This window comes from Canis lupus, chromosome 16, assembly GCF_003254725.2.
Source record: "Canis lupus dingo isolate Sandy chromosome 16, ASM325472v2, whole genome shotgun sequence".
In the NCBI taxonomy this organism is placed as follows: Eukaryota; Metazoa; Chordata; class Mammalia; order Carnivora; family Canidae; genus Canis; species Canis lupus.
Genome location: NC_064258.1, coordinates 30,231,764 through 30,259,575, shown reverse-complemented (window position 1 = coordinate 30,259,575; position 27,812 = coordinate 30,231,764). Strand labels below are relative to the sequence as shown.

General features: G+C 41.2%; 1 protein-coding gene across 1 annotated transcript in view; it reads left to right on the top strand.

Annotated features, from left to right (window-relative positions):
* UNC5D (unc-5 netrin receptor D) overlaps window positions 1-27,812 on the top strand; it is a 531,015-nt gene that overhangs the window by 451,355 nt on the left and 51,848 nt on the right. Inside the window, 3 exon segments of the mRNA XM_025426288.3 lie at window positions 9,025-9,210; window positions 12,640-13,017; window positions 17,793-17,877. Of these exon segments, the coding sequence (XP_025282073.1) occupies window positions 9,025-9,210; window positions 12,640-13,017; window positions 17,793-17,877 (649 nt within the window).

Below are 27,812 nucleotides of genomic sequence, written 5' to 3'. Positions count from 1 at the left end.
ATGAAGTTAAAGCCCAAAACGTGTGCTTTCTGGAATCATTTCTGTCAAAGAACGGCCCAAATGTGTCCCTAAAGTCTAAAAACTAGGTATACCCTTCTCACTAACACCCATCTCATTATGTCTTTTGTAAAAATGTACTGCCTTCATCCATATTGGAATGCTCTGGAGCCTGGGAATCACCATCCTTTGGGAGCTTCACAGTGTTAAGGAATGCCTCAGAATTTATGTGGCCCACACTATATTTGGACATTTCTTTTAGCCTATGAAGACTTGAATAGCACTTTGAGCCCATGGAACTGTCTGTGACTTTGGGACATATCTTTACACTCTCAACAGACTTTTAGGCTCTTCTAAGCTAACATTAGACTACTGGTTTCGATGCTGATCTTTCAACCATGCATTATACATTTTTTTTTCTTGTAGTTTGCCCATCATTTTTCTTCATCTCCTGCTGATTATTTTTGATTACCTAAATATAGCACTTTCTGCAAATTGCATGACTTGTTTTGTACTTCAGGATCATCCCTACTGTGAATCAATCCAACACATCTATATAGGCAACATTTGTAATTTTCTTACCACTTCCAATGTCCTTATTATCCAATTTTTATCCTAAGTGTGTGCCTTTTCTTACTACTATTTTCAATGATATTGTTGACTCTACCCTTAATGAATGTGATGGGATTTTCTTCATTTCATTCCCCAGAACTTAGCACAGATAGAGAAGGAGCTGATAGACAAGTATGTTCTTCAGCAAGAGAATAACCCAAGTTTCTTGTTAGAAGGTGAATTCACAGGCCCCATCTCTCCACTTGTCAGTATTTTCAAAGATTACAGAGTTTATGCTTTATGCCTTCACTCTTTAGGAGAGGAAATTAAATAAAGTAAAAAATTATTTTCTCAAGGGTTAGAGTTCAAATCCTATTCTTTTTTACTCTATCCCCTAGCCTAATTTGTTCTTCCTATCTGATGGGGAAAAGCACAGTTCTTTTGCAGCCAAAGGGACAGCTACCAGATAAAAGAGAGGACCCTTAAATTTGAATGTCAGGTGAACAACAAATTTTTAGCATAACCATATTCCAGATATTGCATGGGAAATATACTAAAATTATTCATTATTGATCCAAAACTCAAGTTTAACTGTGTCATATTTTTATTTGCTAAATCTGGCAACTTTGCTGAAAAGGAGGAATATAACATGCCTGAAGGTGCACTATCAAGAAACATTTTATAAAATAAATTCCTTTATTGCCAATTTTGGAAGAATGCTTAAAATTGAAACAGATATTGAGGGGAGAACCTTTCAGTAAGAGCAAAAAATCTGAACAACAAAAATTCTCCTGAAGTACAAGGTCTATTGAAAATAGGAGTAATCAGACTTGGCCAGAGAGTAGGGTCCATGTGGATGAGAAGTGGATGAAAGCTTTTGAAAAATGGGATGGTGCAGAGCATAAAGCATCTTGAGCCATAATATAAGTCCCTCCTGGAGCGGACTCAATTCATACTAGAGAGTCGTTGAAAGGTGTTGGAGTGGCAGTACCAGAACTGTCTTTGGGAGGACTAATCCAGTGTAAAATGGCTCTCAGTGACCAAAGACTATGTACGAGGTAAGACGAGCCTGTACACTGAGGGTGTCAAGTGGAGTGTCTCCTATTGAAATTGAGATGTGAGATGCGCTGGAAATATAACAAGTAAGGTTTGTGAGTGGTTTGGGGGAAGGACTAAATGGGGACGGAATGAGAGATGAGTCTTCAGTCTCACTCATGGTGTCACATTACCTGAAAAAGGGAATATGAGAGAAGAAAACATTTGAAGAGGTAAAAGTGATGAATCCAGAAGTCAGAAGACAGATTTGTGATGTTAGCACAACATGCAGGTGGTGTTGTCCACAGAGCAGGAAAGAGATGAGGCAGGAGATCTCTAATGAGGAATGTTCGGCATCAAGGAAATCATTAAGCATTGTCTGTGAGCGATTATCCAATTAGATTGGCATGGAGCAAGGAAAGGGACTAAGAACTGAGCTTTCAAGTCTGTCTATAGAACTTTGAGAATGAAAGGTAGTTACTAAATAAGAAAGAAGATGGTAGGGGAATCAAGTTTAAGGAACATTCTTTTTCTCTCTAGAAGAAGGGTTGGCTTGGCTTGTCTACTGCTATAGAGCAGTGGGAAAGAGGAAGACAAAGACATTACTGTTGAGGCACACATTGTAAACAGCCTTCAAGAAAGAACAGTGATTTGGCAGGAAGACAGATCTTAAAGGGTAAGAGAATATTCAAACATAGAAATCCTGGACTAATTATCATATGGCCTGGCAACAGGTGAGGCGAATGTAAAAAGAAATGAAGTGCATCTCTAGGTTCTGATAGGAAAGACCTACAATATATTGTATGTGGACCACCCACAACAAAATAAAATACAGTAAAAGAAATATAGCGCGGAACCTTTAGAGTAAAAAAGATAAGTGAAGGACATTCACATTTTCCCCCCCAAAGATCCCAAAGATACTATCAAGATAACTTCTGGAAAAATAGTAGTTGAAGAATGCATTTTCTCCTTGCATACTGTTTTTATACTTCCTAAAACATTTTCTCACCTTATACATGTATTTTATTTATTCCCTTAACATAAGTGACAGCAGTTAATTGGTTAGAGAAATGTATTAAGAAAACACATATTAAGAACTGTTAAATGTTGGGGCACCTGGGTGGCTCGATGGTTGAGCATCTGCCTTTGGCTCAGATCATGATCCTGGGGTCCTGGGGTCCTCTCCAAAAGGACCCTACTTCTCCCTCTGCCTATGTCTCTGCCTCTCTCTCTATGTGTCTCATGAATAAATAAGTAAAATATTTTAAAAAAAGAAATGCTCAATGTTAAAAAAATGCTTTCAGTTCTTTTTAAACAAAGAGCTAAGAATCCATGGGTGTAGAGAAGACCACGCCTTTGAGAAGTTTATCTGAGAGGAAGTTGGAGAAGGATTTGGTGGAGAGGTGATTTAAGAAGACTAGACAGTGTGTGGAGGCAGAGGGCAAGGCTCAGGTGCAGAGGAAAAATTTGAAGATGCAAGACCAAAAGGGAATAATGAATGAGTCCAGGTCCCGAGGGAGGCAAGAGAGGGCGGGATCAGAGCCGGTCTGACCCAGATGATGAGCATCTCTACAGGAACAGAGAAAAGGGAAGTGGATGCACTCATGCATGCAGGAGTGGAGGAATTTCGAGTTGTGGGGGAGTGGGCTCACATATGACGGTCACCATGTCTTTAGCTGGAAAGAAGAGCAGTTGAGCAGGAGCGCTCCTTTTGAACTAGAACAGCACCTGGCACGTAGTAAGCACACTGAAGAATTGGCTATTTTTGTCATTCATTGCAACAGTAAAACAACAGTCACCAGAATAACAATAATGAGGTTCTTGACGGGAGATTAGAAGAGCCGAGGTGTTGATTGGTTAAGGGGTTATGAGATTCCAAGCAGTGCAAATATAATTGGGATTGTTCACCATGGTTGGCCACGGCTGGCCATTTCAAAGCTATTTTCTGATGTGTTATTAAAAAAGTTACTTCTCAATGACAGCAAGGATAAACCACTCTAACAGTAACTTCTGTTATATTTCACCATCTAATTAAATATTCTGGCACATGACTCTAGCCACAGCACTGGCTGTGCAGGGAGCCAGGGGCAGGTGCTGAGATGGCCGGTAGCTGCCCTTCCAGGGGAGTGAGCACAGCAACAACTTCTTTCGTCTTCCATTTGTTTTGCCTCCCTGTGAATTTCGATGGTGTGGGTTCCTCAGTATTTTACCATCTCTGTTAGATGCCAATTCATGTTGTTTTTTCTCATGAAACGGTAGCAGTAGTTGTTCTATAATATTTAATGGGAGATAGAATATTCTAGAAAAGCATTTGCTGTACTCCTTTATTTTGTGTCACTATCTAATTATATAAAATAGATTTTAACCTGATATATAGTTAAGCTCATAACACAAGAATTTAGTTATATTCCCATTAATTAGTGGCAATAATCAGTCTTTCACATGGGAGTCATGTGAAAAAGGGCAGAGTAAACAGCCCTTATATTTAGTCCTTTGGGCACTAGATTGGTTCCTCTAAATTCCTAAAGACATGGAACTTGCTGATGCCTGTTCCTCACCCTAGGAAGTTCACAGGGACTTTCAAAGGCCACTTGCTCCTTCTCACCAGCTTTGACCAAAAATAAATAAATGAAATGACTGCAGACTGTTGTTAAGTCGTGCTGCTTTCTTTTCTTTTCTTTTTTTTTTTTTTTCAGAGATTTTCTGAAAGGAAATTTCAGTCTCCTTCAGAACTATAGTCTCCCTCACACTTTTTTTTTTTTAACAACCCTCATTGTTGAAAAGGTCATTTGAATATCTAACCAGAGCCCCAATTGCTACAATAAAAGGCCATGTCCTCCTCTGCAGTCCTTGTTAAAAAATGGCAAAAAGTTGGTTACTCGCATCATCATAAAGGAAGGGCCACTGAGCGCCTACTGTGGGCCTGTTCTCCTCTTGTGACAATAGTCTGTGCATTAAAGATCACCTCCAGTCACCTTACAGCTCTCGCTTCTCCAGGCCAAATGAACCCATCAACATGTCCTCTCCAGGGTCCCAATTTCCAGCTCTCTATTAATCTTTGCAGCCTTTCTCTGCAGATATTCCACACTCCTTCCAGCAACGAACCTACTCCACAGTAGTTCCTGACTAATTTAGAATACAAGAGATTTCTCAGTCCATTCTCAGTTTTGTTTTCTCTAAGGTGTAAGATTTTATGCAACAATTTTTTATTAGTTTCAGAGGTAGAATTTAGTGATTCCTCAGTTGCATATATAATACCCAGTGCTCATCACATCATGTGCCCTCCTTAATGCTCATCACCCAGTTACCCCATCCCCTCACCCCCCTCCCCTCCAGCAATGCTCTGCTTCCTAGAGTTCAGCATCTCTTATGGTTTGCCTCCTTCTCTATTTTCATCTTATTTTTCCTTCTCTTCCCCTACTCAACAGGCTTGTTTTTGTTTTTGTTTTTTTGTACCACATGTTGGGTCCTTCCATGCTTTTGCCTAAAGCTTTTGTGACTCTTGGATCAAGGAAAATTGGGGTGAAAACATAGGAAAGATATCAATAACATATTGATATGTAAGGTTTCATTCATGAAACAAGGTCGGAGAAAAGTATCCTGTGCCCACAGAAAGCAGAACAGCATTATCAGTCACAAGATATCGGTGCTTTTGTTCAAAAATCATTGTGAGCAAAAGACCTTCAACAGGTGTATGTGAGTAAGCAGACAGGTATAAACATATATATGTGTTAATGTAGAGAGTCCCTGCGGTAGGATTTTTGTAATCAACCTCAGAGTGTTGCTGCATTTGGAGACCAGGTAAACAATCAATAAATAGTTGCAAAGATCTGCAAATTTATGTTGGAAATTGTAGAGATATTACTGTTTTTGAAGCGTTTAAAGCAGTTAGAGAGAATGCATTGGCATTCAGATAATTAAACAATAGAAAGCATAATCCAAAATGAGTTCTAGGAACCCTAAGTGATATTGGAATTTTGAAGAACATGGTTGGCAAGGTTGGCTGGATCCTCCAGGCCAGGGTTACTTTCTTGGAGGAGATGGGCCTGGAGCTGGCACCTGATAGATGAGTAGTACCTAGATGCCCAGGGGGAGGGGGTAATATTTTACAATGACCTGCCACACAGAGCCATTTGCTAGCAGTCATCCATCCACCCGACAGGTAAATTACAGTTGAGTTTGGGGTGTAGGGCAATGCAGCAAAGCAGAGCATGGAGAAAGCCATCAGTGCCTGGGTAGTGGCAGCCCCAGTTAGTCATGTTGTTGGAAAGACTCCTCTTGGGAAGGAGCAGTGGTGGCTTTCAGTGTTTGCATAAGAGTTGAGTATGTGCCTATGTGCATGTGTGCACACACATACACTCTGCTTCCACCCTCTTCCCATGAAGTCATAGTGGATGATATGGCACTAAATCTCAGATTCTTCTGGAGCCAGTTCTGAATACACAAGAAAAGTGAATCAACTATGTTTGTAAGCATGCAGCAATCCCTAGAGGAGAAACCACTCTCCTTTCCTAGAGGACAGATTAGAAAATAAAGAAGCAGAGAAGAAAAAGACAAAAGAATAAGGCGAAGCAAAAGTGGATAGATAGATAGATAGATAGATAGATAGATAGATAGATAGATGATAGATAGATAGAAGAAAAGAGCGAAGAAGAAGAAGAAGAAGAAGAAGAAGAAGAAGAAGAAGAAGAAGAAGAAGAAGAAGAAAGAAGCACTGTGGCCCGACTTTGGAAGGGTTTGAGCTGTGGGTAAGGATGTCTGATTAAATCTCTCAGTACACATAGATGTGGCTTCGAATACTTGTGTCTGCCTCTGTCAGAATCCCATCACTGCTGTTGGACAAGAAACAAGAATATGTTAATTCACACATGCATCCTCATTTCCATGGCATGGTTGGCCCTCAACAAATGTTTGTTGAATAAATGAAATTATTAGATTATGAAGTTTTTCATTCCCAAGATAGATTGTTCTTGTAAAGTAAATACCACATTGCTTATCTTCCTTTAGGAGTCGATTGACTTCTGGCTTTTGGATTAGACTGCCCCACCAAGTGCCAGGGTGAGCTTTGTAAGGACACAGTGCCCTCCATACGAGTCTCTCTCCCTTCACCCCCAACCCCCATCCCCAAAGTCCCCATACTTATTTTTTTTTAATTCTGTAATACAGTATTTCATACTCGACTTAACTCAAATAGATTCTGCAAATATTCCTGGGAAATGCACTGAACGATATCAAACATTTAAATCTCACTCTGAAGGCATATGTAGGGTCCTTTAACAGGGTTTGTGTCTGAAAAAGAGAATTCTGGTTGTCTGGCTAGTAAGGGGGTGGAAACAAAGAATCAGACAGGCAGACAGAGGAGCAGACGCAACCTGTTCCCACTACTTGGTTTCATCTAGAGATATTCATGTCTACAGATGTCCATTTCCAGCAGAAGTAGTTTGTCCTGGTCATCATCCTGGCTTCTGCTCCTGCCTGTTTTAGCACCTTGGAAGCTAACTGGGTCATTGTCTCTACTTTGCCAACTCAGCAGCTGCATTCAGTACATGGCCAGGCTGTTTCTCTGTCTGTGCTGAGATAGAATGAGCAGGTGTGTTCTCCCCAGATACACCTTTAAGACAATAGTGCCATCCGTCAGTAGTGCCTGAAGAACTGGCAGGAAGCAGGGGGAAGGCTAATTGGTTTCCATCCACACTTGTCTCACTACTCCTGGTACCCTGGTACTCTGTTGTGTTACGTGTCCTCTCTCTACTTTATTATGTCCTCCAAGGAACTTAATTGAATAGAGGGAGGGTGGGAGCCTAAGTGGGACCGTAGCTGCCCTTCCCTTTTTCTATGTGACACAGACAGATGCTGGAACCCTGGGGTCAGGTCCCATCACCACGTGTGTGTTTCTGGTTGATCAGAGCAGACCACCACCCAGAAGCCTCCATTCCTTTTCCTTTCCCAGCGGGACCACCATAGAATTGGAATTAAAACCTGAGTCATGCCCTGTGTCTCAGCACCTTGTAGGCTGTTGTGGTTATTCCAAGTGTCTTATAATCCTGTAACCTTTCAGATACCGTTCTTTTAGATGGTTACACTCCCTTACAAATTATTTGTATGTATTAACTACCCTATTGCTGAACTGGTTCTGCTTGATTTCCTCATTTGCTCTTTAATTTGGTAGTGCCTTATTTTACAGCCCACTAACTTTGTCAAAAATAAATTTGTTTTACCTGTGTGGTTAGTAGTACTCAGTTGATAACATAAGTACCATATTAGGCTGCAGTGAATGCATAGTAAGCACCATGCAATTACAAGGTGAATATATGATAGCTCTATTTTAGCCTCTAAACCCAACACAGGGTGACAGGGTAATTACTTTGGGACCTATTAAGTGTACGCACCCCATCATCTATAGAGAGATGAATTACATAGTTAGCAGTGGCCACCTTCTCCTTCCACATACTTACCAAGATGAAGACTCTTTCAGGGTTGTGTGGTCTTGGATAAATCTCATTTTGAACCTCAGTAGCCATTATGAATGTCTTCAGGAATGAACCACACCCAGAGTACAACTGGGCAACAAAATGGAAAGAAGCTACACCAATCTTGGGGGTTGGGGAGACACCCACATTCTCAATACAACTAACGCTCTTATTTTTGCTTTGCCTATGCATTCAATAGGATGGAGTAGGAGAGGTATGGGAGAAACAGCATGTGCCCTTTTAGAGATTAGTCCTCCTCCACAAAAAACGTATTAAGTCTAGCATTTAAATGGTGCTAGAAAACATTGACCATGGACATCGGAGCACCTAGGACCAACACCTCCATATCTCACAACAGAAATTCTCTCATAATGACTGTAAATACCCTAAGCTAATGTTGTCGATGTTCTCTTAAACTGAATGATTTGTGCCAAAGCTAAAAATCCCTATTTGTGAGCTCTGGTCTTCTCTCTCTTGACTCCTAGACCATGTATGACCTTCTCACCCCAGCCCACTCTCTGTGAATGCATGTTCCCCATGTCATATAGAAGCAGAGCAGTTCGCTCATATTTTGTCATTGTATGTGGATCTCATGTCCCCCCTCAAATAAAAATAAGATGCCAAAAAAAATACTTTGTGGGTAAATATGACTTCTAAACCAAGTAAATTAAGGAGTTGTCTGTTTTTCCTTGAAAAATATTATATTCTTTGCAAAATTGATTCTCTTTAAGATGTTATGATGTGGTAAGCTACCTTAATGCAGTCAAGATATTTGACTAGAGTCCATCTGATTTATACAGGTATTTGAGAAACATGATTATGTGTGAGAGTATAACTTATAGCTAGCTGCATTTGTCATTTTCTCTGAGCAGTAGCTCCAAAAATCCAATAGCATTCATTTGGTATCCCAGGGTGGCTCTTCAGCTCTGTGCCCATGTTGGCCATTTAGGATTTTTCTTGTGTCTTTCAGGCATTGAGAATGCCAGCGACATTGCTCTGTACTCGGGCTTGGGCGCTGCTGTGGTGGCCGTTGCAGTCCTGGTCATTGGCGTCACCCTTTATAGACGGAGCCAGAGTGACTATGGCGTGGACGTCATTGACTCTTCTGCATTGACAGGTGGCTTCCAGACCTTCAACTTCAAAACGGTCCGTCAAGGTCAGCGGCGTAGGTCCCCTCAACACCTCGTCCTCAGGACCATAGAGACTACGCTCACACAGGATGCCCAGTGCTCTCCGGCCCTGTGTGAAGGTAGCTCTTGGCACTGACAGCCGCTACCTAATTGTCTTTACATGTTAGGAAACTAGGCTCTGTGGGGTAGTCGGCCTCAGTCCTTGGCTACTAGGAGGGTAAATGGATGTCAGTTTACCATGAGCAGCATTCTTCCATCTTTGATATGGAATAAACTTAGCAAGTTATTTTGTCTCAGATTATCCAACTTTCTATTTTAACAAGCTGGCCCCGAGGAGGACCAACTACTTCACCATAATCTCCCATTCATATGAATTATACTCTTTATTAGGTAGAGTTATTTGTGTTCTATTTTGTAGAAGTGGAAAAGACTTTAGAGAATCTCTCCTAGCCAGCAGAGGGAGAAAAATGAAGTTCCTAGCCTAAATGACTCTTACCTGTTGCCCAGTTGAGCCAATTTTTTGTTGTAGGAAGAAGGGAATCTATCATGTTGAACTATAGCAAGACTCATTTTCAAAACGGAGTCGTATAATTCTCTTTATATGAACCAAATCTGCTTCTGATTGCAAGATAGAGATGAGCCATACATGGGTTTTGGTTTAGAAAAAAAATAAAATAAAAGGAATTATCTCCTTTTAGAGGGTGAAACTTTTCCACCCTGACCCTTCCTGTCAATATTAACCACCTTTATTTCTATTTGTTGTGCATCTCTACTGCCCATGGCCCTGGACGAATAAGTTTCACTGCTTGGCAGTGATTGAGTAGTGACCGGTTCTGAAGTTGAACCCGAACATGGTAGAAACTGGAAGATGGCCAGTAGAGACAAAATGCTTTCCTGCCTGCCACTCATTTCTGGGCCCCAGAGGTTCAGGTCTGAGCCTGCTTGGCCTCAGAAAGGGACACATCCTGTTAGTAGTTATGATATGATTATACAAATATGTACCTAGCTTAATAGATATGATTTAATTAAAAATAAATTGAAAAAAGAACTGATTTTATACTGCATAAGAAACTGGAAATACTTCCATCAAGTAATAAGATCTCAGTATCTCAGACCATACCATTTTAAAACAAAAGAAATACAGTTGTTTCAGAGACAGAGGCTTTGAAGTCAAATAGATTAATCCCAAATTACTATATGATGTAGTTGATTGATTATCTTCTCTGTTTCAATTTTTAGAGCTATAAAATGGGGATACTTGTATCCACCTCAGAGGGTCCTCCTGAGGATGGAGTAACCTGGAATAACAAGGATTATAAGCCCTTGGCATATAGAGGGTGCTCAATAAATGTAATGAATAGGAGTCTACAAGCTAATGGTTTCCTCTTACTTTGGCACAGGATGCCAGTGTGTTCCGTAGAACAGCAGGCAGCAGGTGAGGGGGTGGTTCCCTCGCCTAAACATTTTGAGAATGCTGACTTGCATAAGCTGAAACATATCTCCATAGTGGGTCTCCTTAGAGCTTACATTGTATTGTGAATCTCTAAAAGAATATATAGCCTTTCCAAACTTACTTCACCATTTTGTTTTTATTTTTAACTAAGAATATCCCAAAGCTAGTGATTAAAGCAAAACTCTTTTATTAAAATTCTACTCTACCCTATAGTTATTGTGAAGATACACCTCACATTGATTCTCATATTATTTTCACCTCTGTTGTCTTGAGAGACATCCCTTCTGAGCAAATAAAGCCAGAAGGTGAATGGTGATGAGACTTTTCAACAGAATGCCGTACTTAGAGTGAACCAGGACGTTTTAAAAGGATTTCCAAAGGGAACCGTGGGGTAATCAGCCAACTTTCTTTAAACTCTAGATGGACTCTTATCATAGATAAATATTTGTATAATTAGGCATTTTCTCCTTAAGTTAGACTTAGGTGTAACTCTAGGAAATCTTTTTGCTGCTTCGCTTCACATAAGTGAGAAAGGTCTTTTAAAAGTGGCCAGAAAGGTGGTGAGAGCTCCAGGAGGTGAGGGCTTGAGATAAAATAGCCGTGAGACTCAGCAATATGATTTTTCAGGTCTTGGTGGAAGGGCCTGTTCCGAATTCTTTTCAGATGTGCCATGGTTCTCAAGTCCTGCTTCTTGCCAGGGAAGGCCATAAACAAGAACAAGGCTGAGACCTATAGAATTCAGTGCCGTTCCATTAAAAAGCACAGCTCCTGTATTGTGCCTGCATCTTGGCACCAGAGCCTCAAGCATGAAAAAAAAAAAAAAAAGCATCATCAAGGAGCCTTTAGATCTACAAAGCCATTTCATCTCATTTTGAACCTCCTCCTCTATGATTTTGGATTCTTAGAGCATCGGCACAAGAGGTGGGAAAAGCCAGGGTTATAGATTTCCTGCTGGCGTTGCTACAAATTATGAGTTAGAAGAACAATAGCGACTAATACAATATGGCCTAGAATTGCTACATTTTCAAAAATATCATACTTTAAACATTTTGTCAGGCCCCAAAGGAAAACTGTTTAATATGGTTTGGGTTTCAATTTGAGAAGTCGCATTGACGGACTGATATGGGTGGGAGGTTTGGGACCGGGGGTTATTTCGTTATTTACTAATAAATGAGATTACTTCATCACAAGAAAATAGCACAGCATTTCTTTTTAATATTTGGCCTAGAAAAAAAAAATCGGTTGAGCCCGAACAGATGAAAGTCCAATTTCTCATGTTTTTGTAAAGATTTTTTTTTTTTTTTCATTTGTTTCAAGACAGAAAGGAAGCCTTTCTCAGCTGCTCTGCCCGTGTGGGGCCTCTTTTCCCTGTCAGAGTGACATATGCGCTATTAGAGCAGACTGACTACTCAGACATGGCGTGATCCATGGGGTCTCCTGACCCTTTTGCTCTGAGGACACATCACTTCCTCTCCCAACTCCAGAAACGGCCCGGGATTCCACGTGAGATGTGCTGGCGCCAGGGCCGCTCTGGTTATAAACAGCCCTACCTAGTCACCGTGCTGTGTCACCCTTGGCCGTTTAAAAGGAACAGATGTTATTTTTGCTTCCAAACTGGATTGCAAAACATCTTTCCTCCTTTTTATTTTTCCTTTAAGCTTCTCTTTGCCAGTTCAGATAATCACATAAACAATAATACCTGAGTGAGTTGCCTGACGGGGTGGCAGGAACACTTGTTTTGAAAAGATGGCCTCCGAGGAGCTCTGCAAGAGGAGCGATTCGGGTCAGCGGCTTTCAGAGATCCACTGTGCAAGCCAGAGCTCCTGATCCCAAGGCCCCAGTCCCTCCTGTCCAGCCTGTGAGAGCTGCCATAGATTCTCGGGGCAGCCCTGAAGGGCAGCTGGCAAGAGCACGGATGCTACACAGTTGGCAGAGGCAGAGGTAAGGGGGTCACTGTGACGCCTCTGAGTTTCTGAGTGACAGAATGATTTTCTTTCACCAGGTAACTCCCTGCTCCTGAACTCTTCCATGCAACCAGACCTCACGGTCAGCCGAACGTATAGCGGGCCCATCTGCCTCCAGGACCCTCTGGACAAGGAGCTCATGACAGAGGCCTCACTCTTTAACCCTTTGTCCGACATCAAAGTCAAAGTTCAGAGCTCATTCATGGTGTCCCTGGGCGTGTCTGAGAGAGCCGAGTACCATGGCAAGAATCATTCTGGGACTTTTCCCCACGGAAACAACCGCAGCTTTAGTACAATGCATCCCAGAAATAAAACACCCTACATCCAGAATCTGTCATCACTCCCCACAAGAACAGAACTGAGGACCACTGGGGTCTTCGGCCACTTAGGAGGACGCTTAGTCATGCCAAATACAGGTGGGTGTCAAGTGTGCGTTTGTGTATTTCTGAACATTCTTTTAAATGTTTTATGTGTCTGTAATTATGTCTCATGAGATTCATTTTTAAGATCCTTACCGTCTTTGCTACTTACGTGGATCCCTAAGGCTCCCTGATTTATACAGCAAACCAGAACCGACACAGAGATTAGATTTGGCAATCTTCACCTCAGTGTGGAGGGTCCGCTCTATTTGATGCCCTGTTAGAATTGACAGCCATATTTGCTAGAAGGTTTTCGTGGCCCCCAGAGCTTAAGCCCCCTTGAAATATATTCCCTAGAACATGATCCGGAAGCACTAACTGAAAACATTCCTTGACAGGACTGAGAAATACCATGTTTTGTAGCCAAACGTGGTTTATACACTAGTAGATAATTTAGCGGAAGGACACCTGGAGTCAAATTTCCTCCGGAAGGGACCTAACACCGTCAGTGGCCATAGACCTTGCTTTAATGTTACTTTATGATAAGCAAGAATGCAGGTTCGGTACAGAGCTGTTCTTTTGAAAGCAGACTTCAAGTCCAGGGCTATATCACGCACACAATTAGTTCTCAAGAATTTTTTTCCTCCTGTTGCTGAGAAGGGAGATTTTCCCGATGTTTTGATAAGGACACATAGGGTGTACAGACCAGGTCACTTTTAAAATGGCATCCTATCTATGGATTAGTCTTCAGAGTTGCCATCTAAGACCTAACTGGGTGGCAGGAGAAGGCACTGTCTCTGATTTCTAAGCAACGAGAATTAGGTAGTGCTGTGAATCATTGCTGGTTGGCTGCTGAAAGGAAAGAGCACACTTGTCAGTAAGTGTGACAGAACAGTCAGACAGCATTGAATCAGGACCATCAGGGCCTCGACAGCCTTCCCTCTGAGCTACAGCTAACCACCCTCTCCAGATCAATCCTTTTATCCTCTAAATTGAAATCTCCAGTAGGACTAGTCTGAAGCTCCCATTGCAGCTAACTGACCCTATGGCAGCTTAGTGACTTGACCCCGCGCTTTGGTTCAAGTTGAGAAATGTCATGGTCTCCTGCCTCAGTTGCTTCCTGAGAAATAGCCCTCCAATGCAGGCCTGCTCATGATTTTGTGTTCTGAATTCTCAGTTCTCAAAATCTTCCTTGGTTGATGTCTTAGGACACTGGTAAGAATCTTCGTTTAAACGTGCGCAAGAATCAACGGGTGACGTAATCCTCCCTGGTCATAATTGGCAGTCAGGAGGCTCAATGTGGAATGAGTCAGTCAGTCATGCTTACCAAGTACCTTTCTTGTAAGAATCTATAAACTAGAAGTGTGGGTTTTGGGAAAAGAAAATGATGCAAACCCCTCCTTGAGAACAGGATATAGTGATTAGAATTCTTTTCCTAGCTCAGTATGGGGTACTTCAGGGGCCCCCAGTAGTTATCTGCTGAATAAACTGGCCCACACTTTTCCTCTCTCTTCCCATCTTTGTGTGTGTTTACACATGTGGAAGGCATGCCAAGATCAACCCATTCATTGGCCTTGCTTGTTTAACGTTCATCAAAGAACATGAGATGAAATCATGAAACAGATTTTTCTTTTTCTTCCCTTCTGACTTAAAAAGCACTTGTGTTGAAATCTAAAAGTTCTGATGGCATTGCCTGATTCCCAAACACTTCCTCTGCAAAAGGGCATTTTCAAAGCTTCTAATAAGAAGCCCTGGACAAGATTGAAGCTGTTCACTGGGAATGAGTTTGAGGAAAAATAAGTGTGGGGAATTGAAACATATGCTATGTTATTTGCAGAACATAAATGCAAAATATGCCCTAGGGGGATAAGTGTAAAGAAGCAAGGCACGGCAATTAAATTGTTCTAATGCCATCCTCCCAGATTATTGTATGGTGCCTGGCAATGATTTTTCAAAAGGGATGGGATGGCCCCCACTCTGTAGAAATCATTTATTATGCAAAATATGAAGCAAGAAATTCAGACAGGTGGTTCTGTTGTCATATGAAATAAAAGGCTGTCAGGGTAGCAGGTGGAGTTTGGGGGAGAGTATGTTTCTTTAATCAGAAGTAACTGGTGAGTGACATATTGAAAATGGACACTTCTTTAGGGGCCCACAGGCATAAGGATTCCCCACTACACCTTTCATTCTTCATAAGATACTGTTCGCCACCCACACTACCACCCATCTTGACCCTGCCTCTGTGTTTGACTATGTCCCATCTCCATTTACAATTTGCATGTTTAAAGTGGGAGGAGGGAAGTGTGTTCAAAAGATAATCATAAAATTTCTGATTGAAGGAAAGATGAAATCGTTTAAAGCTCTAATGATCCTGTAGATTCAGGTCGTATTTAGGAGTATTATGAATAATGTTTCAATCTGAACATAGGGAATTAAGCTGACTTGAAAGGAATGAGATATGATCTGTTCTACAAACAGCCCTATCTCAAAAGTCTACACATATATTTATTCTGATTTGATATGGGAGTTGACCATCAGGCACTGACTGATCTAGAGAAGAGACCATGTCTCAGAACCTGGCTTTAAAAAAAAAAAAAGTTTTGAATCCTATTACTTCATCCATTCAGGATGTTTTTTGAGTGCCTACTCTGTGCCAAGCATTGTACAACATGTTATTGATGTAATGAGCCATCATTACTTTTTTATTTTACATGCACTATATGATTTATTTGAAAGTTTGCAAAAGGCAAGCTAACCAACACGTCAGAAAGCAAAACATGACCATTTGCATTGGAAATTAAAAATTGGACTCTAAAGGGCACAAGGCAACTCTGTGGAAATGGCAGTGTTCTATGTCTTGATCATGGTGGTCATTACATGAGAGAATGCATGTCAGAAACACATCAATTTGTACTCTAAAAATGGGTACAATTTCTTGCATGTGAATTGTACCTTAAAAAAAGAAAAGAATGGGAAAAGAAAAATGGGAGCACAATGAAGTTATTATTTTGGGGTAATTGCTAAAGTAATTTGCTAAATTGCATCCTTGCTTGATGTTGCCTCCCTTGCTTCTATATCCAAGCCAAGGAATAAGAACATGGGGTGCCTCGGTGACTCAGTCACTTAAGCAGGCTCAGGTCATGATCCCAGGGTCCTGGAATCGAGCCCCACATCAGGCTCCCTGTTCAACAGGGAGTCTGCTTCTCCCTCTCCCTCTGTCTGCTGCTCTCCTTGCTTGTGCTCTCTCTCTCTGTCAAATTTTTAAAAATTAAGGGGTAAGGACTGAATGTCTCTACTGTCACAAGGGCCTAGGTCGTCTAAAAGGGAGGCAACAGAGGAAAACCACTGTGTCAAACTAAGAGAGAATACATAATATCTAGGGTGTACATTCAGCTTGACATCCACACACAGATTATCCTGTGTATTACAACTTCTGCTCAACAGCAGGGAAGGATGTACTGAAGTCCACTTCATTTGGCAACTACATTTAAAAAAGAACAGGAAATGAAAGGAGGAGCCTGATCAGAGCCTCCTAAGTATGGCAATTACAGTTCCATTGACATTAAAGTCCAGAATATAAATGGATACTCTTGCTGAAAAGCTGTAAGCAAGATTTAAATGTGCCTCATTCTTAGTGCTGGCGAACGATACTGATGATAACTAGCATGTTACTGAATAATGCTCATAAATGTGCATCACAAATTACTTGTTTTGCAATGAGTCTTGCATTCCTTGATTCTATAGCAGCTAACAGGCACATAGAAGGATATCAGTAAAGCCTGCCATCTCTAGATGTAAATTACCATCAGCAACCTGAAAGCTTTCTGTGCAATTACATTAGCTCTAATGAAAGGGGGAAAGGTGGGAACTACATTATTCAGAGAATAGGAGGATGTTCTGAGATTTTATTTTGCGAAGATCTTACTGTGTCTCTATTTCATTTCTTTTTATAAACAAGAAGCTACATTAAAGAGCATCTCTGCCCTGTCTAGATTCCTCTTTCTTGGCCAAAGTGAAATATTTACTTCGCAGTAGACAAGAGGAGAGAAAGGACATTGCAGACGCAGTGTGATGTGCCTTCCTGGGCCTTCCCCCCTCGCGCTGTAGGATTTTGCTGAAGTTAGGCTGCTGATTTTTTTCTTATTTGACACCACCATAAATATGGTTACGTTGCCTTTAACTTTTATCTTTTTTAGCTTCAGTTTGCAAATAGAGGACCAAATACCAGCTATACAACAACCTACAATGTCCCTAAGCTTATCCATGCTTTTTTTTTCCCCCTCCAGTTTTCTTGACAAAATACAGTACTCCATTGATCACCTCTTTAAACTTACTTTGAGGTACATTATTTATAAGACAATTTCATACCAGGCCTGAGAAAAGCATTAGAGGTCTCGCCCACCATCTCAATACCTTTTCAGGAAATGACTGGAGAGAGACAAGATACTGCAAAACATTCCTAAATTTTGCAGCAGATTAACAGATACACTGATAAACTCTTACAGTCTCAGATATGTTCGACAGTGCCTGGTCTCAGGACACCCAGTCTTTTAAGAGAATTAAAAAATGCCAGGAAGACCTTAAATTAAAAACCTTGAGTATGCAGTCAAATAACATGCTCCTCTTTATGTCACTTCTGGGAAACAATGTTTTCTCTATTATTATCTTGGACTTTTTAAACTTTTCAAAGATCAGGATTTCATAAATTGCTGTGAGATTTGTGTGTGTGTGTGAGAGAGAGAGAGAGAGAGCGAGAGAGCACACATCTATAAGGTGCTCGACTGAGGGGCTTAGAGATCATTGAAATAACCTCTTGACTTTTTCTGTTTTAGGGGTGAGTTTACTCATACCACATGGCGCCATCCCAGAAGAGAATTCTTGGGAGATCTACATGTCCATCAACCAAGGTGAACCCAGGTGAGAAACAGAGAAGCATGACATATTGATGACATTTTGAATATGGAATGGAGCTTCTGCAGAAATTCTGAGGTTTTTAAGATAACTTGGTGTGAAAGTGTGCAGCTAAAATCTGTGAGTTACTTGGCTACATAGAGGGGAAAAAACCAGTTGCAAAACTATTGGCTAGCATGAAAACATACAGAGCTGGCTCTGCAATTTTGGGTAACTAATCTAGGTCACTGACCTCTCGTCTGCAGACACTAAATGTAAAACTGAATCGGTAGGCAAGGCATTAGCAGGGCCCCTCCATCAATAATAACTGCTTCACAGAGTCTTCTTCTCAGAACAAAACAAAACAAAACAAATCATCCCAGGAGGTGTCCTTTGGGGCTAGGCATTATGCAAATGCTGAAAATGACTGACCTATCACCTTTTCAGGTCAGCACAAGACCTGCTGCTCTAGGCTGAGAGCGGATTTCTCAGGTAATCTTCCTCAATGTGAAAGTACCATCTACGCCACAATAGTTTTCAGGTCTGACAAATTTCAGTAGCATTAAATTCAATTACATGAACAAATACAAATCTTGTTGCGGAGTCTTTTAATGAAAGTAGTTGGTTATTTTCTTAGCGCAAGTATAATATTTGTGGAAACGTTGCTTTCCTCCACACAAGATCAGCCCAGCTCCTCTTTAGAAAGCAATTTCTCTCATAAACTGGATGTATACCTCTGGCATTTTCCAACTTAACATCTTGGTTATTTTAGACTAGATTTTCTGTTGTGAGCAAAGAACACGTGAAGGAAAAACACTGAAAGGAAAAACAGCCAGAGAAACAGATGGCTTAAACAGATTCTGATAGCTGTCTCCATGAAAGGATTTGTTGGTGCCCAGTAGTTTTAACTTTCTTCTCGAGAGGAAGCTTGGAAGAAGTGGAAAAGGCTCTGCTAGCTGGCTGTTGGGTGAGGCTGTCAGAGGGCTTGCTAGTAGGCCATGCTGTGGTTGGCTCTCCTGCTATCTTCTCAGTCCTATAGAATGAGATCCCTCACCTGTGCTCCTGAAGGCACCTCCACGTGCAAATAGAGGCCACCAAGGTGCAGAGGGGTTTGGACACTTTATTCAGAACCTCGGTTAAGCAGACCTAAAAATGGAGTTTCCTAGATAAGAATCACCTCTTTTTTTAGCTCTTTGGTGGACTTATTTGAGAAACCATACCTGTTTAAAATTTAAGTCAGGGTTCATTACATGTATGCTGATGCACATTGAGTACCAAGCAGTATCCAGTCAGCCTGCCCGAATCGTGACCTCCTGCCAACCTTTGCCCTTGCACCCTTCTTTCCTTATAATCCATCCACTGAGCCTACATACAGCTCTTTCCTCTCAAACCCAGTATCTTCCGCCTCACTATGTGAGAAACAACTCAGGGCTAGTTTCCATCTTCAAAGGCACACAATTTACAATTCACCTCAAGTGCCATCTCTTACAAGAAGCTACATCTGAGGAGGTCAGAGCTAGGATGTGCCAAAAGGCATTAAACATACAGCACTTATGTGGGAAATGTCACTTGAGATGCCCTCTCAAAAGATAGGTTTGGCCTGATGTGGTCACCTCATGGGCCACCACTAGCTCTGTAAGTTCTGTGCTAACCAGTTCGGTTTATCCATCTGTATCTAAGAAGTGAGTTTATTACTGCTGTCCAAAACAGTGGACAGATACAGGAACGGTTCATCCAAGACTTCAGATCTCTGAGGTGTGCATTTTCCTGTATATTAAATGGAGAACAAAGTACCATTGTCAGAGCACACATGCCTTTTCATGTTGCTCAAACCTTCCTACGTGTTCCTGGCTCTTAAGAAAATGACCAGTCCCCGGGCTCCTGTTCATTTAGCTCGCTTGACAATCTCACTCCCTTTCAAGAAGCTCCAAACTATTTATCAAAACACTAAAAATAGCACATGCCTTTCTGCTGCTACTTTTCTTAAGCTTGGTGAATTTTTTTCTATCCCTAACAGGAGGCTGCTTAGATCTAAATTCTTCAGCTTTTAATCCTGTGGTTAATCAGAAGTCCACAAACATGGCACTACTTAGTGTCACCTTTCCTTTGCAATGTCACTTAAAAACCCATTTTCATTTTATGCTGTCCTTCTGTCATTCTGAACTTGTGCTCAGAATATGGCCTCTTTTTCTCACCGTCCATAGACCTAAACATCACCGCTCTCTTTAACCTCTGACTCTCCCTCGCTTCCACACACAGAATTACAGGCAGATCTTCCAAACAGCCTTTTATGCTATATTTAAAGTCCATCCCATTTTCCTATTGATGGTACCTTTCTGTTGCTTTTTTCTGAGTTACATCCTGGGATAGAAGGGTGATGATTTAGTGGAACTGTCACTAAAATCATTGATCCAAATTCACTACCAGATTCCCAGAGATAGGGCTGTGTGGAATGAATCACACACTTAAAATAACTCTCTGTATTCAAATAGGCTCCAATGGTTATATTTTGAAACTTGGGTAGGTTTTAAGTGAGGGTGTTCATTGTATGAATTGAATGCACCCTGCCCCTCTCAGGAGGTCCTACTTCTATTGCTGGGAAGCCTCCGGGAGGAGGCTCTGTACTTTCCTTTAAATGGAATGATGTCATTCTTCAATGTCCCTGCTCTGTCTACACGTTCAGGCTTGAATGATCATTTTAATGAATCTTTTCCAGCCTCCTGCAGTGATCTGGACCTTTGGTTACTCATAAGACTTCAGAAATTATCTCTGTTGACTTTTTGTGTGTACATACATATTAAATGGTTTGCTGGACGAGGACTTTGCATTCTTGAAAAAGTAATAATTGCCTCTGCTTCCATGTAACTTGCAAAGTGCTCTCACATGCATTTGACTCATTTAAGTCTTCAGTCATGTCAAAAGAAGAGGATTTTGTAGCAAATTTAGAGATAAGAAAAAAAAAAAACAATCTAAGCAAATGAAGGTTTTAAGAAGCCAAGCTGCTTTCCAAGGGCGTGTTACTTTACTGGCAGAGCTGGGATTTGACTTTAGGTTATCTGACCACAATTCTAGTGCTCACAAACTAAAGGATATCATCTCTCCCTAATGTCAGAGACTTTATGGAAACAGCTTTCTGACTTTCAGCTCCGACTCTTGGCCCCTGTAAAGAGGCATCCTCTGGAATCACTGTCTGAGCACTGACAATTAAGCAAGACAGAAAGTCAGGATCAGGTTAAACTTTCCTTAGAAGTACATCAGGTAAATTGCTGTTGTTACATCATAGAACTGAGAGCACAGAGGCTGGAAACAGGTCCCACTAAATTGCTGGATCTTAGCGGACAGAATGTTAGGAAACTTCCGAGGTCAGTGACTAGGAGTGTGAGCTCCACTCTCAGAGGCCTTGGGTTCAGATCTAAGCTTCACTGCTGTTATCCATATAACCTTAGAGAGATTCATAAAACTATAACTCAGATGTGTCCTCCTCTGAAAAATAATAGATATCCACCTTATAGGGGTATGGTGGGGTTGCATGACTCACAGTGATGCAAAAATCTAAAAGATGATAAAATAGGTGTTCTCTCCTCATTGCTACACTTAATGTTTGGCAAAGCATTCTACCTAGAGTATATCCTTTAATCTTCATGTCGAGCCTGTATGGTAAACAGAATATGATTATCCTAATTTTTATAGATTTGAAAATGAACACCAAGAAAAGTTGGTAAACTTGACTTAGATTATAGCAAGACTAGGCACCAAACCAAGAGTGTCTGACTTACAATGTATTATGATGTTACATCATAATCCCTACCTTAAGGTGCAATTAGGTATGTTACCTATGAGTCCAGTAAAGCACACTTGGTGAAAGAGAAATGGATGGGGAAGGGCTCAGATTTGGGAAGGCCGTGATAACTTTGCAACTCAAGGTAGAACAACACTGCAGTAGGGGATCTTATGGAAAACCCATGGAAAAATACAAAATGGCCCTTAATCTAGTCTAAGTATAGACTTATAGATGGGGTATGGAGAGAGTGGCTTCCAGGAGCCATCACTTGACCTGAGTCTAAGGCATCAGTAGACTTTGGCCAGGCAAAGAAGGCATAAGGGCAGTACCTCAATTTCCAGCTCCAGGATACGTTTTCCGTTATCTATGTAACATAAGAAGGGTAGGGGGAGTGGTTAAATCCAGATATCTTTCCCTGCTTTAAGTCATTATCTTAAGTAGCTTTCTTCCAACTGTACCCTAGGCCAGGGCACAGATCAGACAAAGAGTTAGGTTTTATGCACTGCCCACTCATGGATTAGAGGACCTTTAGTGATATCACAAGAACGGGAACTAGAAGAGCCTCACAGAAAGGCAAAGGCATGAAATTTGGGCTGCCAGAAGTATATGCTGGTAGAAGCCCTAGGGCTCCTCCTAGATCTGGGGTATTTAATCAGCTAGCTCAATACTAAACATGGCCTCCTTTCCCATCAGCCCCTTCAGAGGGCAGGAAAGCAGCACTGTTCATTCTCCAAAGCCCCCTTTTTTTCCCAAATTTCAATTTGAACGAATCTGGGGTTGTTGTTGCATCTCTACAGAAGCTTTCAGGGAAAATTTTTTCTCATCCTCTCTGACCAGGTTTTGATAATTTTTTTAATTATTTTTATTATTTTTTTTATTTATTTTTTTAATAAAATGCAGGTATTTCAACAAGAGAATTAAAGTCTCATTTCAGAGACTCCCCCCACATGTAGTAAAATAAGAAAATGATGTGGATGCAGCAAAGCCTTCTCTCTGCTCCTCCCCCAGCTCCTGCACCCCTCCACCCCATAGTTGGAGAGTAGAGAACTGGACCAGAAAATTATTATATGGAGCTTTCTTCCAAGAAGCAATAAAATGAAACCAAAGGCAAACACTCATTTCTTTTTCCAATTACACTGTCATGTGGATATCCCTGACCAAATGCTTAAACTGGAATAGGAAATATAAGTAATCTTATGAAGAATTTACAAAAGGACACATATTTTGGAATTTGGGCTCAGCCCAGATAGTGTGTTTCAACCACTTTTTCTCTTCTGTTTGTTTGTTTGCTTTGCTGTTGAATGGTATGACCCACTGGGTACTTCTAGAGGTGAAGATCAGGGAAGTAGACACGGTAGTGTTATGAAACATTACCTGTTTTTAGGGTGCCTTGATGGAGCAACAGTTTTAATGGCAAAGCATGAGGTAAGACCATATACGAGACTAGGAAGATGCAAAAAGTCACCTTGGGAAATGAAGAAAGTTTCTTTCCTGGTAATGGCTCACAGTTAAACATGGCGGTGGAGGCTGCTCCTGTGGAATGACGTAGCTTTGCCACCAAGGTAGCAAGAACAACAAGCATGCACACACACATACGTCCTCATGTATCATACCTAGCAGAAGATACAAACACCAAGAAACACCTTTAGGCTAATTTTGACCTCATTTCTACAAGAGTAAGAAAACCTGGGTAGGTTGCCCATGCTTGTAAAAATGAAATTTTAATGAATGAATCTGTAGTAGACTAGTCTTTATATTAAAGTGGACATTTGAGGCCATTCTAAAACTCCTTGTCACAGTAAAATAGGAAACCACACACACTTTCCTGGGGCCTCCCAGAGCTCTGATTTCTCACAAGGTAAAGAACCCTGGCCACTGGGCTACTGCAGTTAGTGTGGAGGTCCCCAAAACAAGAGCACCTGCCTTTGGCTCTCCCCTGCCTGACACCAGGTGTCTGACTGTTCAGGACATTGCCACCAGGGAGAAAATCTGATTAAAAGCTTCTGGGTTGATTTGTATCTCTGTTGGGCTTCTCCAGGTTGGGGGACCTACCCACTATGCTCTGTCTCAAGCCATCGCCCAGCTCAGACCAAAAACACTGCACCTTCTCACTGCAAAAATATGTTGTAGATGGGATCCCTGGGTGGCGCAGCGGTTTGGCGCCTGCCTTTGGCCCAGGGCGCGATTCTGGAGACCCAGGATCGAATCCCACATCGGGCTCCCGGTGCATGGAGCCTGCTTCTCCCTCTGCCTATGTCTCTGCCTCTCTCTCTCTCTCTCTGTGACTATCGTAAATAAATAAAAATTAAAAAAATAATAAAGTCTAAAAATGTTGTAGACTTCTGGAAATGTTTTCACAATTAGTATTAGAGCTCAATGTAGTCCATGACTATCAAGTCCCAAATGCATCCAGTACTGTGGAGCAGGATAAAATGCAATCCCTTCTGTAAGTTTATTTCTGGTCAAGGTGATGGTTGGAGAACAGAGTTATATATATGTTGCAGAATGTTTGGGAGTACAGTGGATTTCTTCTGTGTTCTGAAAATTGACAAAGCACAGAGCTGATTTATAAAAAAAAGAGAGAAGTGCCCCCACATTCTAAGCCAAAGGCAAATTTTCCCACCTCCCTGTAGAACTTTCCAAGAAGCATCATTTTATCAACATGGACAGTACTGCTCCTCAACACACTTACACACCCTGCCCTCTCCCTCCCTATTGATAAAAGAAAGGGACTAGGAGAGAGGAGTACAGGTATAAAAACATGGCTGCCCCTGCTCTCTCCAAAGTCAAAGAGATTAACCCCAAGAGAATTACTCATAAAGTCTGTGGGAGAATTGGACACTGATGTTTGATTTTCTCATGGTTTGTACATTTGTTGACTTGTTCCATGCTGCTAAAGCCAAGAAGAGAGGGGCAAAGGGTATTTCTGTTATTCCCAGGTCCCCATCCTCCCAAGGGGTTGGGCAGATTGATCTGAGTCGGAAGGGAGTGGAGGTGAAAATGAAAACAGGATTGCCAGGGGCCAGTGCAATGTGTGGCAAAGAAGTCAAAGAACAAGGTCAGGATGGTGCCAGATGGGGACCAGTTGGCAGAAGTAACAGACCAGCAAGAAACTACAGAGGCTCCATGGCAACTGCTTCAATCCCATCACCAGCACCCTCTGTCAGGGAGGATTTTTGGAGCACCTGCCTATCTGTACCAATTCCAGTAAGGGTTATCTTAAGACACTTAAGTCATCCAAGAAAATATTACCACCTTGTCGCAGGTGGTTATATAAGGAGATGGTGTGTTTTTATATCCCTGCTCTCCACCATAGTGCCATAGGGATACACTTGTGGATGAGGGAATACAGGAGGGAGCAGAATCCTCCAGACCAAGCATCAAGAGCCCTGTGTATGTGCGAGTGCATGAGTATGTGGATACGTGTGTCTGTGTTCCTGGTATTGGGGAGCGGGGGTGGAATTTTGAATCAGATGTAAGATTAAATTTCTAAAATAGTTTTTAGGTCTTATATGTTTTATAAATAAACTATTTTAATAGTTATAGAATCAAAATGAGAAGTCTTCGAGGGACCCTGTTACCATGGGTAGTTCCACTAAGCACAAGTGTTAGCAATTATAACCGACCCTTGAACAGCACAGTTTTTAACTGTGCACATCCACTTATATGCTGATTTTTTTTCAATAGAGTGCTCTAAATGTATTTTCTCTTATGAATTTCTTAACATGTTCTCTTCTCTAGCTTTATCATAAGAATACAGTATATAATACATGTAACATACAAATACGTATTAATCAACTGTAAATGTTCTCGGTAAGGCTTCCAGTCAACAGTAAGCTGTTAAGTTTTGGGAGAGTCAAAAATTATACTCATTTTCAACCATGTGGGAGTGGCCCCCCAACCCCCATATTGTTCAAGGGTCAACTTGTACTAGGAAAACTAGAGCCACCTAATACCATAATAGATGAAGTCCCCAAAGTAAACCCAGTTACTCAAATCACCGAGGATATTGCAGCACGATACATGTGGTGACAAAGACACACAAAAGTTAACCAGGGGCAAAGGGATGGACCCTGTCTAAAGGCTCAGTCAGGGAAGGTTTCCAAGAGGAAGTAACAATTGACTTAAAAATAGAAAGTGAGGAAAAGGCTTTCCAGTCAAAGAATAGAATGTGCAAAGGCACGGTGGTATAAATAGCTTCATATATTTTGGAACTAAGCAAATCTGAACAAAATATGAAAGGAGGAGTGATAAGGACTAGACTATGTAGAGGGAGGGTTATTTGCTGCCTAGGGAAAACTGACATTTACCTGGTAGATAGGGTTGGGGAAAGATAAGCTTCAGGAGACCTGGTCATATTTACATTTTCAGTGTATTATCTTCTACTTTATCTCCACGACCACTTTCCAGTTGAAGGCTTCCTTATACCAGCACCTTCTTTGTGAACACAGTGAAGATATGTCTCATTTTACCTAGCACAGTTATTAATAGTGTCCTTCTTCATCCTCAAAAGTATCTGAGTTTGGACAATAAATTACAGTCATCCTACATATGAATGTCCTTGTCTTTGGTTGTGCACAAGAGATTGGGAGTGGGGGAGGTGTTAATGTGAGAGATGAAGGAGTCAAAGATACTTCTCAGAATTCTGCTTTGGGAACTGATGATTAACTAGTTAAGAGAGATTTGTCAGCTGAAGGTCACCTGAGAGTTTGTGATAATGGTTGCTCCAGGAGCCACTTTGGATTTCTTTCCAGGGAATAAACACAGCCCGTTGAATTACAGGAAAAGGAGTAGAAAGGAAATTGATTAAAGAATAAATCAATACAACGCAAAAGTAATATTTGTAACCAAGACAAAAGACAACTGCTGAATCGAAATCCCATGTTGAGCTTTTGGCTAGAGTGTGTGGCAGTAGTACACTTTCAGCAAAACATCACGATATTGGGTACAGACCATGCCCGCCTGCTGTGTGCAGGGCACAGTCTTCTGCCTACCTTTGTTTTCTTTGCCTCTCTAGTTGGGTAAGGATCTGTAAGTCCTAGAGTTCACTGAAGTGAACTGATAACATACATAACTTGTCAATCAAGTAGTGTAGACACAGTTATTGGCATCCCAAGAGTTAAAGAATGATCAGAAATGAGATGATGGGGGATCTTGAGAACACGGATTCAAAAGGCCTGAGTTCCAACTCTCTCATGCCACCTATAGCCTGAATGACTGTGAGCAAGTTATTTTCTCTGGGCATCAACTTTACCATCTAGAAATATTGCATGGTGAGGACAAAATGATGTCACATATGAGAATTCTGGTGAAAAGTATAAAGTACCATACAAATACTATATTTTGATATTATTTTCTTTCATCTGGCCTTATTTTTTTTAAATTATGTAGATAAGTTCTCTAGAGTCCATGGAATTTGCTTTAGCTCTGTCCCAAAGATGCTGGGTTCCTTTTTGACCGCTACTACATCCCTAGATTCACAGGAAAGATTAATTCAGTGATAGCAAATGTTTTAATTGTTCACTCTAAAATCAGAGCCTTGTGAAGATATGAAGAACTCTTGGCATCAGTTCCACTGAGTCTTCTTTGATCTCTCATCACACTGGAGCCTCTGATTTATATTCTAAAGGTATACTATGTGGAGTCCAAACAGTGGACTCCAGTGGGCTGGTGTTCAGAGAAGGAGATCAGTGAGCCGGGCAGGCGGCTTATGCCACCTTGAACAAGCTTTGTCGGGCTCTCTTTACTAGATAGTGATGGATAGAGGTGAACAGATTATTTCTGTCACCAGTTCTGTTCAGTGCTCAGCCATAGATTAGAATCCTGCTTGTTGCTTTAAGTGAGGTTTTCAAAATTTTTATTGGAAGAATCAGAATGGCAAATATCTATCCTTTGGAGAGGCTTTGGCATTAATGAGCTCTGTATCAGGCAGAGGGAACTACTAAGGAGGAAAGGTGCTTTCAAAGGAATAAACAAAGGGACTCTTTCCACTAGTGCAAGGGAAGCAAATTGCTGCCATTTGGGAAACACATTAATTCTTTCAGGCTACCACTGCCATGCAGTGTGATAAAAGGGGCAATTAATCAAATGGTATCTTAATGGCTTAGAAGGGTTAATGCACCTTTAGCTGAAGACTGTGCTCTTTACTGCAGTGAAATCACACTGGCTCCTTCACAAAGTC